The 14,483-nt window shown below is 36.0% G+C and overlaps 1 protein-coding gene across 1 annotated transcript in view; it reads left to right on the forward strand.

The window, feature by feature from the left end:
• ATRNL1 (attractin like 1) overlaps nucleotides 1-14,483 on the forward strand; it is a 528,296-nt gene that overhangs the window by 87,746 nt on the left and 426,067 nt on the right. The window contains exon 10 of the mRNA XM_059821151.1: nucleotides 3,155-3,309. Within this exon, the coding sequence (XP_059677134.1) occupies nucleotides 3,155-3,309 (155 nt within the window). The remainder of the gene's footprint in view (nucleotides 1-3,154; nucleotides 3,310-14,483) is intronic.

Consider the following 14,483-nt stretch of genomic DNA (forward strand, 5'->3'; position numbering starts at 1 on the left):
TGGCATTCTCTGCAACTTGTAGAGTAATTCACTCTTTTATTCATTTCATGAGTCTTACACTGGAAGTCAATTGTACTATGGGACTGAAAACTGGCTGAGGGGATGGGGTAATGGCACTTGCGTAGTAATAACATCTTTGTTTACTGTATCTGTGACATTTTATAATTGGTATTCAAAGCATTCAGTGAGACAACTGAGCCTGAACGTACCACTGGCTAGGTGGGGTATGAGGAAGAGGTGGAATCATGATGGCTTTCTCATGCCCGTATACATGGCTTTTCGCACACTCGCATTTGCTTGCCCTCGCTGTTTCTGTTTTTTCTCTTGCACTCACTCTCTGTTTCTCTGTCTGATCTGGCTGAAATTCATATGCTTCACTACCTCTTGGTATGCAAAGCTGTTTACTTCTTTTATTCAGCAGCATGTGGGTTTTCATTTCTTTATGTCAATTAGGCCTAAGCTTTATGTTTCTTGGAATGTGAGGGGGTGATATTTAAATTCTTAGTGTGAACATTATTTCTAATATATGATGGAGAATTGCAGTGTTTGCAATACCTGCATTGCTTTGCATTACTTGCATACCGCTGCAGTTGGGGGGCAATGTGGTGCTGGGCTTAGATAATGGTCTGAAACAGTGGAAGCGCCTGCTGGCTCCTGGGTATTTCTATTACCATTATAATATCATGCTGCTGTATGCAACACTTGGCATCGGTATAGTTAACATGGACTAATGTTTGCAGAGACACGTATATGTGCGTAAATAATGAATTCAGTGTAAAGTGTGCTGAGACTCTCACATAATTTGCATGGGGTTGATATGTGTTGGAGAGTTCTGAAGATTGCTCTCGTTAGTGATGCTAAAGAATAGTGAAAATCATGGCCAAATTACAGAATCACAGAATCACTACGGTTGGAAAAGACCTGTAAGATCATCAAGTCCAACCTAAAAATTAACAAACTTGATCTGTATTACACTGCCACTTCTGCTGGATCTTGGGGAAAAGTTACTGTTATTAGGAGGGATGAAACTCAGCACACAATATGCAAAAATTAGGGGGGGAAAAAACCCCCTGTACAATGTAGGGACTGGGGCTGGGGCAATGCAGGTGGGTGACAAGTAGAAAAGTGAGTAGCCCAAAGAAAAACTGCGGAGATTGCTGCTATATCCACTGTGGAGAGGAGAGAGTCCTTAGTTTTTTCTGGAAGAGTGTACGGCTCTTTAGGCCTTTAGTGATCAAGACAACTATTTGTAGACAGCTGCAAGGCAGGATAATCAAAACAGAGCCTAGTGTACAGCAATTAATGTAAATGAGGAGGTAGGAGCTGTAGAAAACTGGTGAAGCAAAAGACAGAAAGAAATCTATAGTCCGAATGATAAGGACAACATGTTCTTAGTATATTATCATTCTTTCAACTCATAACAGCAATATTCCTCCATTACTAGTTGAAAATAACTGTTAAAAATAATGTCTTGTTCTATTTCCTTGTCATTCCTAATTTTGTATTTGTATTTTGCTAACCAATAAGTTGAAACCAAGCGTCATGTTTTTCTGGATAGGTACCATAAGTATTCGGTATCAAGCTAATTCCTGGTTAGAAAAACACACTTACGTGGTGCCCTATTTTCAAAGTATATTAATCAGAGATATATAAAAAAAAATGCAAGTCACTTAACAGAACAAAAAAAAGGGTTGTAAACAGAAGCACATTGGTGGGTGTGCTGGTAGCTTGAAGAATTACCACATTTTTAAGCAATAAAAAAAAGAATCTCATTTACTTTTATTTAGTCTTTGGTATTTCCTTTGATGTTACTTTCTAGGGGTAGGGGGGAATCTATTGAAATAGCAATATGAGAACTTAGTTTTAATGCCTTCCTCTCAGCTTGTTTAAACTACGATCTCTTATCACTTAAATATCTTGAGTTTATTGATTCATTTACATCATTATGTCAAAACAATGAGAGATACTTTAAACCCTCTCCCCCAAACCCCATGATGATGTAAAAATATTGAACGAATGTTATCAGTGGGATTCAAGAGAGACAGTATTATTCACTCAGAAGGAAAGATTGTCAAGGCAGTACATTTGTTACAGGAAACTAATGACTAAACAGTTTAATTGTAGGTGTGAGCAGCATGCAGTAACACCAAGTGAAAGTGAGAGTCTAAACTTGAAAACTGTTAGATTACTAAGACAAATAAAAGGTTATTAGGGGAATGTAAATAATATTCTGTGCTGGGGATATAATCAGCTCTTCACAAACATGTCTACAGCTGGTCTACTTAACTAATTCAAGCCGGCAAAACCCACAAATGGTTACTCTCTCCCTTGGTAAGATTTATTTGCTGTGATTGAATCAAGTTTGTATTCTGTTCTCTCTACTAGCCCCCCACCTGCCACTTTAAAACCATAGTATTGATAGCTCTTGGCTACTGTTGGGCCCATGTTGTTGCTCTGGCACAAAGCAGACTGCACAGACACAGGCTAAAATGTCTGTCTGTGTCTGACATCAAAGACTCAATGTGCATGGACTTTTTTTTTTGGTACTGAAATTCTGTATGTTTGAGTCTGCCAGCCTGAATATATTTATGAAGCAGTGCAAGTGCTTTTCATCATAACTAGAATGACTTCTACCATTTGTTTTCCAGGCCTGAGTGTTCAATTAATAATAATAAAAAAAATAGTTTCTCCTTTTCCAGTACTTAGGATGGTCTAAACATTCTTTTAGCCTTTTAAAGAATTCTTTATTGCGTTTCTTTGGCAAAAAACCAACGTGGCTAAGAATATATAAGAATAGGGATTAATAATATGAATGGGTTTTCATTCAGTTTTAAGTAAAGTTTACCATATCATTATTCACTTCTGAAGAATGTAAACATGATATAATTTACTTTGATACGTTATTTGACAAACTGGATTTTTAATTAAAAAAAAAGCATGACATTTTAAATGTATGCTAAATATATTTGTTTTAACATGAGAAAATTCATAATCTTAAAACCAATCAGTATACATTTCATCATACTTACTGAGTAATAGTTCTATTCAGTGTTTTTCTTGTATTTTATATTGTTTTCATCTATAAATATCCTTGATGTGTATATATAGTTTTTCTAAGTGTTAGTATGTATTAATTTATTTTTATGTTTTGCAGGACTATTTTGAAAGAGAGTGGTTTTGCAAGATATCTTCATTCAGCTGTCTTAATCAATGGAGCTATGCTTATTTTTGGTGGCAACACTCACAATGATACTTCCCTGAGTAATGGTGCAAAGTGCTTTTCTGCTGACTTTCTTGCATATGATATAGGTAGGTATTGTGTTGTATTTTTCTCATTGGAGTTTTAAATAGCAGCGTTGCTTTCTCAAGTCCAGCTAATGTGATCCTTTAAAGTCTTGATCCCAAGCACTTTCAAGTTATTTATAAATTATGTCATAAAATTAAAAACAGGCTTTTGTTCCATAATAGTCTTAAGTTTTTGGTTTGTGGGACAAAGCAGAGTAGCTGAAATGATCAGTTTTTAAAAATGTGCCTAATACTGTCTTATAATACAAATAACGGATATGTTGCGAAATGAATTGCAAGAATTGGTGCATTTTGGCGTTATGAAAGTGTTTGAACAGAGACCTTAGTGGTTATTACCTCCAAATGTTCATTTATTTTTTTTTTTATTCCCCCCCCCGTTGAATATCTACATAGTACTAATAAAATATTGATGCTGGAATTTAAAAAAAAAAAAGACAACCAAAACCCCTCAAAACTGAAACAAAAACATTTCTCCACAAGTAACACTTGAGAGTTCCTTAAAAGGTTTGGAATTGGTGGCAGTTTGGAAAATGCACTGCTCAGTGCTTATATCAAGGCACCACAATGGGTCTGCATTGAAAATCAGGGAGTGGAGAAGCCAAGGTAGGCAACAGTCTGAAAGGCGAGGCAGGGGTAGTCAGGTGGTGATGCTCAGGAAACTAGGAAAGCTGGAGCTGCCACAAACTGGAGAGGAATCTGGAAACAAAGGAAGTCCACACCGCAAGAAGCAGAGTGTAGAGAGACAGCCTCTTGGGAGACTGATTGTGGTAGATAGCTGGTTGCAGTTGAACAGACGCAGGTTGGAGCTGATAACTGAGATGTGTGGATTTTGCTGGGTATCTTCCTCTGACAAGTTGCTCTCTTCCCCTCCTGCCTCTTCCTATGCATTTCAGATCAGAGTATTAATTAAAAGATTCCTGTCTTTGAGACTGAAATACATTACTTGATCAGGATAACTGCCTCGGTATAACATCTGTTTCACGTGGAGCAATACCCCACCCACAGTCTAGCCTGAGCAGTCTTGCCGACTGGGAGGAAAATTCTGGAGGATACTCCTTTGTGTAGACTAATGGGATAACTACATTAAATGAATCAGGACAGTAATAGACTATGGAGTACTTTTGCATCATTATGTTTCCATGGACAACAGCGCAATGAAAATGGCTAAGCTATTTGTCCTTAGTTTCATGGGACAGAAGATAATCTTAGGAGGACGGTGCTAAAAAAAAAGCTTACTTCTGAAGCACCAAAGCCTGCTAGTATGCGGTACAAATGTCAAAATACAGAATTTACTCCCAGTTACCCAAGTTCAAAAGTAGAAGTGAATAGTAACAAAAGAACCCCACAAAACTTTGCTGAGAACTGGTTAGGAGGAGGCTGGGCTGTCATTCAGGGAGAATGAGATGATTGGAAATGACAGTCAACATGAGATAGTGTTTAATGGAACAAGGTGCAAGTCATACACTTGGGAAATGATAAGAATTTTCTCCTACAAACTGAAGGAAATAGCAGTGGCTTGTGTGTCCGAGTCAGGAGTGGCATGTGGCTGTGAAAGTGGCCTATGCAGTCCTAATGAAAAGAAGAAAGAAGCATCAGTGCCATTCTCAAGGCCCTGGATATTTTTGTAGAATTTCGGCAGCACGCATTTAAGAAAGACAAACTCAAACAGGGCTCTGCATGGCAAGCGGCATTAAGGCTGCCTAAAGCATGAGGAGCCTTTAGGAGATAATAAAAGGATGTGGTAGATTTCATTTTGCAAGACAGTGTCTGAGAGCAGAAAAGATTGTTGTTTATAAATATGTGATAAGAATACACTTTGGAGGAAAACTGTTTAAGGTAAAAGACAGTCTCGAGACAAGACTAGATGGGTGTAAGCTTTCGGTCTGTAGAATGGTTCCAACTATTAGAGCTGCACAGTTATGGAAAAGCCTCCCTATAGTATTGTGGAGGCTGTAAATCTAAGGGAATTTAATGAGTCCATAATCTGTTTCCTGTCTTGTTTATTGCCACTGCTGTTCTTACCATAAATAGTTTTTTCTCTTCCCTAATGTTCATGTCCATATTTTATGCATAGGCTGCAGATGTAAACAGACAGGTTGTATTTGGGCCAAACAGCACAGCCACTTGTCCTGGGAGCTAAAAACTGGGAAATGTGTCAGAGCAGTCTGGGAAATGGACTCAGGCGTGATCCTGTTGAGAATAGCCTGTGGATAGTGCCTGGATCTATTTTTGGCAAGCGTTTATCAGCTGACTACAGTGGTAGAAGAGGGTGAGACATGATCCTTTTTATAGGACTAGTTGATGTCTCTTTATGGCTTTCTGTATAGATATCAGCTCAATGTGGTTGCTTTTATACGAAAATAATCAGTAAATTAAGTACATGGAACATGTATGTGTTATTTCCTGCCAGTTTCACCGAGTGTGCAAATAAAGCCTTTTCGGAACAGTTGAATTTTTTTGACTGTATCCCTGTATTGCATATTCTGTAGCTTCTTGTAGGCATCTGATGGTGTGAGCTATTGATTTTGTTCTCAGTTCAGTTTATATCTGGTTTTAATTTTTAATGAAACAGAGATCCCTCCTCATTTTAGAGGATAATACTACTTATTGGTCTACATTTATTTGTAGAATGTGAACTTGAGAATCAATAGTATGAGTCCCAGGATCTGAATAAGTGTAACTTTCTGACTTCCATGCACCAGGAGTGTTTTATCCTACTTCATGAAAATGTTGTATGCTGGGTTTTTTTCTTTGTTTTTAAAGTGGAACAATATTTTAGTTTTTCTAGTTTATTACAATATTTAATACAGTATTCATATTTTCTTGTGAGTCACATTCTCCATGTGTTATCAAACTGATGAAGTACAAAAGAAACGGATGTAGTAATTACTCTTTAAAAAAAAATTAAATCTATAAAGATTGATTTGATTCAGACTTAATCTTCTGTGTTATTCATTTCACCAAATTAAAAACACAATCTCGCAGCACACATTAGATAAAGACATACTTTTCCAGAAAACAGTAAATACTTATTTTACTAAAAATTAAATAATTATGGAACGGGTATATTTCAGAATTTTATTTACTTTGTATCATGAGTTTTTGAACAATGCTTGGAAGAAAAAATATACGATGCTATCAGTATCACGTTTCCTAGATACTTTGCAAGTGATAGAGTGTTATGCTCTGTCTTGTAAAAAACGGATGCTGTCTGGAAACCAGCTGAATCCTGGAGATAGAGCCTGTACTATTTATGTTCAAGTTGGGCTATAGAGTACTTTTGATTATATCTCGTATTTTATTTGACATAGTCTTATGCATAGCTTGCTTCAGCTTTTTATTATCCATGAAAACTCTTACTGTTTTTTATATTAATGTGAAATAACTATTTGGGGGGATTCATCTCAGTTATGTTTAGCAGTCTAAAAGGTTGGTTTTTAATACAACCTGGTAATCCAGAGTCCTCCTCTAGTCAGTGGAGGGAGATGAGTATCTCCAGAGAGCAATTAACTTTACCAAGCTTAGGACAGAGTTGCTCTTTCTTCCTTCTTTTCTGGAATCAGTTATTGCTCTCTAGGTACTGAACTTTGTATGCATAAGTTTTAGACAGTTAAATGTAAGTGTCGTGAGCCAAGAGCTCAATTCAGGCACTGGAGTGCCATAGCTACCTGTTTAGTACGTAAAAAGAAGCTGAAGGGCCTCAACCGGTGAGATCCTGCGTATTACAGATGAAATGTCAGTGTTAAACCTAGGATGTTTATTCAGTTCTTCCATTATAGTGTTCTGAAAGATACTTGTAGCAGTTTTCTCATTTAGAAGAGGAATTTGAATAGGTGTATATAGAAAAAATATATATGTACTGCTTGTGAAAATCTGTGCTCCATGACAGCTCTTTGGAAATCAGGGAGTTACATATGTAAAGGACAGTTTGTGTATAGTCATAGTACATAATAATGACAGTTAATACAAAGTGGGATGTGCGTGTCTGAAAAACTGGCTGCATACTTGTAATTAATTAATAGGGATTTATCTTTCAAAATAAGATATTATCTTGTTCTTCAGTCTTTGCTGTGTGATTGAGAAACTGTGTATTAGGACCTGTACCCCAAGTTCTCCCAATTTCTTAGCACTGTTTTGTAATATATAAAAATTGCATACCTTTGGGAGACTGAGGCATGGTAGAAAGCAAGCAGATAATCGCCACTTACTTTAAAGTGCTTAGATCCTGCAGAGATTAGTTTAAATAAATGTGTAATAGAACTAGAGAGGAAGCATGATAAGCATCAGTATTGATGTTTTGCTTATGTTTTCTTCTTGGTACAAAGTTTGACATTAGTTCAGTCTGCTTTTTTTTTCTTCAGGAACAAAATCACACAAGTAGGTTACTGTTAGCCTCAAGTTCACCACTGTGTTTTCTGCCTACATAGTGGTAGAGTGGTTCAATCAGGCTAGTGTGCTGGGGAGTTTTTTCTGAATACTTGATTAATTTAATTATGTACATTGTATAAGGAATAGAATACACTTCAGAGAGAAACCATGGTGATCTGTCTACTGTACAAAGTTCTAGTCCAACTCCTTCTCCAAACAAAGTATTATTGTTTTGCAGAAGTTAGTCTAGTGAGTACACATCTCAATAACTGGGCTGAATTCTGTGGAAGGATAAGAGTAGTGAAATAAATAACACTCCATGCAAAGTAGTTCTTAATTTTTTAAACATTTATAAACAAAATGAAATGACGTCATGAAGACATCTCATTCTTTGGCCATGACTAAGGATTATTTGGTGCAAGTTAGGAAAATTTGATGATATGCTTTATACATACATTTTCATGAATTTGAGCAAAAATAGCGTACTCGAATCAGCTATCAAGTGGGCTCCAGTGTAATCGAAATGAGCTAAACACTATTATGGATTCTTCTTGCTGCTATTGGCCTTCTGATATTGCAACAATCATGGAAAGCCCTCCCAGAGAAAATAGAACTCTGTGATATTGGCCCAAAAAATACCAGAAGTTACACTGTGAATATTCAGTCCCGCTCGATCTTCTGGGCTGTATGAACAACCAGCTTTTTGGAACAAGATTATATCTGGTAGCCAGATTTGGAACGAGAATCCTACCTCACTCAGTTCTCTCCTCTAGGCTTGGGAAGAAAAGAGGGGTGCAACATTACAGCTCTGTTTCTTCACTTTTATTCTCAATCTTTGTATCTGGTATGAAGGTTTAAAAAACACATCATGTGTCTTTCTTCCTTATGTTGCCCTATAATTAATATTACAGTGCTGATAAATGTATTGTATAAATCTGATTTGTAATTTGTATGACATTAACATTACTGGAAAGCTTCTCTCTCTAAATGTGCAGATGGGTGGTTGGAAGGCCATGTCCATGTGGGTTTTAATTTTCTGAAGGAGAGCTCAATTTTCAGCCTGGGGAACCTGATGAACAACTGCTAAAAAATAAAAAAAACCAACAACCACACTATGTATTTATTTACATATATGTATTAAATACTTTTTTATATATATATATATATACACACACAAATGCGCATGCATGCATGTTGGAGAACTTTTCAGCCCAACTGCAGATAAAAAATTTCAAAGCTGTACTCTAAAACTTTAGGATAGATTTTTGAATTATTAGTTTGGGACTAATAAGAGCCCATTTTCTTTTTAATTGTAAAACCACGACACAGGAGTTCCCTGTGCTTAAAACTCTTGCATTTCTATTCCAATCAGAGCTTAGGAAAGTAATTTAGATTATATTTCATGAGTATTCAGATGCAAAATTTGCAGACAAAAATAGATTAATTGGACATACAGAATCAGAATTTAAAACAGAGATTCTAACTACTGAGACTAGTGTTTAATAAAAAAATAAAGAAGATAAAAAAATGCTTTTTGTATGAGTAAGGATATTGATTTTAGTTCCCAGCCAAATGGTAATGTTAGTAAATATATTTCTGTATGCCTAAGGCAGTTCCTGTAGTTTCAGTGTATGAAGTATTCAGTCTCTGTCCTTTTGTTTCACGTATGCCAATTGCTAAGGTATTTGGATACCCTAGAAATGTATACAGAATGGCTGACAGGCAACCTCTATAAAAGGCAAAACCTGAAATTACTGGAACATGGCAGCTGCTTGCATGGTCTCTCCTAGTGATAGTTCTATTTCAGCATTGTCTGTATCTATGGGAGAAGTGCAATAACCCATATATTTAAGTTAATAATATACTCTGCAATGTTTATTTCCGAAGTCTTGTTACTGTCTGGATTTCAGTTTACTATTATGGATTAAATAATATGCAAATTCAATTGCTTGTGAAAGACAATATTGCATGTGAAATATGAAGTTTCTTTTAGGGTATTCAAACAAAGCTTAAAAACTTTTTTCTGTTTGGAAAAAAATTTCAAGATTATCTCACGAGATTAACTTTCATTTCGCTTGTAATCAAACACACTGTTTGTATTTTGTAATAAAATTGTTTATTCATAAATTGTTTGCTTGTAAAATAAGTTGTTTCACCTCTAGTCTTTGTCATCAACAAAATGAGTGAGTTAAATGACTGTGAAATTTTTTTTTCCCTATGCAAAACTATCTATTTTTTCAATTCTCCCTCCTTCTAGAGTTACAAATGGATTATCAATGTGCCATCACAATGAAAATGTAAAGCAGTGGCTGGGATAGATTAAGTTTTATGCGTTTCTGAGCACTTAAGTCATAAACATAATTCTGGTGCGGTCTGTAGTAGCAATTACCTCTGCATCACTGTACTATTAGAAAAGCAAAACCATAATAATATAATGCACTAATTGCTTCATTTAATAGTAAAGCTCAAGGTTGTTGTTTTTTTAATATCACTTGGGGAGTCACCGTTATGTATATAGACTCTGCTCTAGTTGTTAGATCTATAATTTAAATTCAATTCGTGCTGTTTCAAACATGTTTGCCTTTATGTTTTCCTGAGAGTAAGGAGATTTTTATTATCTGAATAAAGAAAAATATTTACGCAGTGTGGAATGAATTGGAAAAAAAGTTTTTTGTTTGTACATAACTTTCATGGTGCTTTGGTTGTTTATGGTGTTTAGTTGACCAGAGTCATAAAACAAGAGACCCAGACAGAAGTATAATGTGTGTCTATACTTTGTGAATCAAGATTTCTTCTTTTACCAGAGTAAAACTAACTAAGTAGTTGTTGGAATATGTAAAGAGAGCATACAAGCATAATCTGACATTGGATTCTACGCAGTGCGTAAGGCTGCACTGCAGGTGTTACAGAGAGTGTGATTGAGCAGAATCAATATATTGCCATTGGAAATCTGTTGAAATACTTTGAACCTGAGAGATGATTTGATAATGTAAACATAAAGTATGTAGTTTCGTGTAACTTTCCTTAAAGCATAGCTCCAAATGCGCTAAGAGGTTGTCACTTGACCTGCCTGCCAGTGAAAAAGTATAAATACGATCCTGGAAGTGAAGTATGGTACACTGACCCTTTTTTAGAGACTGTTCTAACAACTTTTGCTTGCTATTTCTAACAATATTTTTTTTTCTGTTCAGTGGAACAGCATTAATTTGGAGTAGTGAAGAGTTACCTAGCTTGAACAGTTAGGGCCCTTTTCTCAGAGATCAAAGCTGTAAAATTAAATTCCATTGGGTAGGAAATGAACCTGTTTCTCCTACATCTCAGATCATTACTCTAACTACTCTTAAACTATATAAAATAAGTCTTTTTCCTTTTTTCATATTTTGGAAGTATGAACCCTTTCTGGTCTTTAAAAGAAACAATGAGAGCATCTCCTCAGAAGACAATGCCACCTGAAAGTTCTCACTGGGCATGGTGCTTCTGTTCAGTCTGCAAAGGGAATATTTCATTTCCTTGGTGTTCTCCTATATTCTTTACAAAATTTTGTAGTTTTGGGAGTGTGTTGTCAAGTTTTTCAGGGTCATTCTCATAGTATTTTCAGTTGTTAAGTAATTAAATGAGACATCCATAATACATTTAATAAATCAGATTAAGAAACGGGTGAGTAATCACCTTTAAAAACAGCTTGTAGATGTGCAGTTCTCTTAGGTTATCATAAATCAAAATTTGAACTGGAGATAGTTGGATGCTCAACTTGTATAATTTTCAAAACTGCTTTATTAATTTAGATATGAATTTAGTGACATTAACTTGCATCTGCCCCAGTTCTGCCCTAATGTTTAATTAATACATTGTTCAAAATCACATGTGAATGGTAAGTGCAAACTTTACACTGCCCTCCACTCCTAAACAGGTTTTTAATGGTATGTTCAGCTGTATGTCTGAAGAGCAAAAGTCACTCATAGAAAGACTTGCAGGACAAACAGGATAGAGCTAAGATGCTCTATTTCCCCTGTTTTTCCTTCAGTCAAATTTTGGTAAATCTAATCTTAGTTAAATATATTAAAGCAAATCTATATGGGAGTATTTTAGTGATGTGACTATGTTGATTAGAAATGTGGTCTTTTTTTGTCTGTAAAATCATGGATACTTTCATGGGATACATTCTAGTAATGTATGAATGTATTATACTGGTATAGCATATTCCTCTTACCCTACTGTATATGCTGTTATCGTACCTTTGTATTGCTGTAACTGGTTGTATTTTTAGTGATCTGAGCAATGGAGCCTTAATTGTGTGGCAGTGAATTCTCAGGGACTCCTTCTCTGTGTCTTGATGTCCCTCATAGACAGCTGGGATTCCCTTCTCAGGTCAGGCTCTGTGAAAATGTCCTTACTGTTGCAACATTGAGAACTTCCCAATAAAATGTCTTGGTCGTCTTCTCTGATACCAGTAATGCAATATTGCCAGTAGGATGTAGATGAGAAGGATATAGGTGACTGGACAAAGTATAGGGTGGCGAGGCCTGTGCTGTCAGGGTGTGGACCCTGGAGAGCACTACCCCGTCCCAAGTTCATTCAGGGTATTTTTCTGCCAGCATCAGCTGGATCACCTCAAATATGGTGCATTTCTGTGGTGTGTTTCATCATGCAAGTAATTTGTATGGCTGGTGAATTCGCTTTCAGAGCCACTTCTGTATCATCTGGTAACGATTTAATCTACGCTAGGGAGGAGTGTGAATCTTTTTCTTATAATGATATAATGCGGTAGAACTTTTTCTTGAAGTTGAAGCCTTACTAATAGGAAGAACAGCCCCTGTATTCCTCCTTGTACTTTTCAGTGACTAAAAATTCTGCTAATCAGTTTGGAATGAACAGTATCACTCCTTCATCTGCTTAGTAACTGTTTCTATTAAAAGCAGTATAGACTTCCATGTGTGTTTCTATTAAAAGCAGTATAGACTTCCATGTGCAATATATTATACCCAGATACATACAGAGACAATGGTAAATACAACCAATACCAGATCTTCCACTTACTATCTGTATAATACATTAAGAGTGCATGACATCTTACAGAGGAAAGTATTTTATTCTTTACTCCATAGAGCTTACCATCCGTATTAGACTTAATACAACAAATACAACACACAGAAGGCTCTATTAGCAATAAACAATGTTGAAACTCATACTGCGTTTGCTATTTGTCACTTTCTTCTTGGAACTGTACAGTCAGTCTGGAAATTTGAGTGCTTTGAAATGTTCAAAAGAAGTTTGAAGATGATGGGGAGGGATGAATTCTATTTGATTCTTTACCAAAACTCACCAACAATCAGTTGGTTAACTATCTGTATTTTGTATTAACCAATCTGTACAGAGAAACTCAGATCAGGAATTTAAAGCTGAGCAAAAGTATTATTCTTGCACAATGCTCTATTCAGTGTTCAGTAGTCATTGAGAAGGCTAGGAGGAGATAAGAGGGAAGGCAATTTGTAACGAGCTTCCCTCCCCCTTTTTTTCTTGTACTCTATTGAAAAGACCTGCCAGTTTGACAAATACCATCAGCAAGAAAGGAATTATTATATCTCCAGCCCTCAAGGGTTTCTTATCTCAAAACTGGCCTTTATTATGGTTTTATGGTTTTCTTTTGGCACTAAATCCCACTTAAATAAATTTCTAAGTACAGGAAACATTATATATTTGTATATATGTTTGTAAAAATACAAAAAATAATGTGCAACACTTTCCAAGATCAGATGAAAATTTAGCGTGCTTTTTTTTTAAATTGTTTCCTTTACTATCAAAGGCATATGAGCTCAAACATGCCATTCCTGTTAACGTGCGATGACTTACAGCAGCAAGCACTTGATTTTATAGTATAACGGCAAGATTTTGCTGGTCAGTTGTAGTGTTAAAATGTTTGCTTTTTATAGCTTTTAAAATGGAAATATTTTCTTGAAAGAAAAATTGAATTCATTATTGTTGATCACTTATTTCCAATAAATAATATTGCTCTTAGTCCAAATTTCTTACATAATTCGAACACCATGGAGGCATCAAATGCCAGCGTTATGCTATGATATGGGGAATACGCAACTTTTATATTTAATGCTACTCCTACCTTCATCTGAAGCTTGTGATCATAAGTAATTAATTGGTGCCCTAGTACTGTGCTCTCTTCTGTTGAAACTGTTTCAAGAACAGCATCTCTGTGGCATGTATGTGCTTTCAGCATTCTATTTAAGTAGAGAAAATAAAAAAAGAACAGTTGTGAGAGATAAAGGATATTAATAATACCATAATTTTATGATAATATAATGTTAGCAATGATAGTGACAGAAGGTAGAGGTTGAGAAAGAGGCGAGATTTTGGGGATGCATTGGTCCTGTAAGATGGCACATTAAACGTAGTAAACTTTCTTTTTCTTCAATCTACTAAATTCATTCCGAGTCCACCATCTGATGTTGAAATTATTGCTGTTTGGAACATCTGTGTTACTCTGGTAATAATGTGCTTTTAGTTTCTGTTTCCAATTTATAAAAAGATTTAATTGATTTATCTATCACAGCCACAGTCTCACTCTGACTCTCTTTATGGGCTCAGGCTGTGATTCTGTGGAAGCCGAAGTCAATCTAGCCACATATTACTGCAGTTTTGCCCGTAGCCGTGCTGTCCTCCCCCTCTCATGTGCCGAGTCCACCCTTGTGTGACCGTGCACTGAGCTGTTTCAGCATGGTGTGCTAACAGGACGCTAACTGGATAAAGTGCTGCTGTGAGTAATTTTCTGCATTAGAAGTGCCAGAACAGCAGCA

The sequence above is a fragment of the Gavia stellata genome, chromosome 9, assembly GCF_030936135.1.
Source record: "Gavia stellata isolate bGavSte3 chromosome 9, bGavSte3.hap2, whole genome shotgun sequence".
Lineage (NCBI taxonomy): Eukaryota > Metazoa > Chordata > Aves > Gaviiformes > Gaviidae > Gavia > Gavia stellata.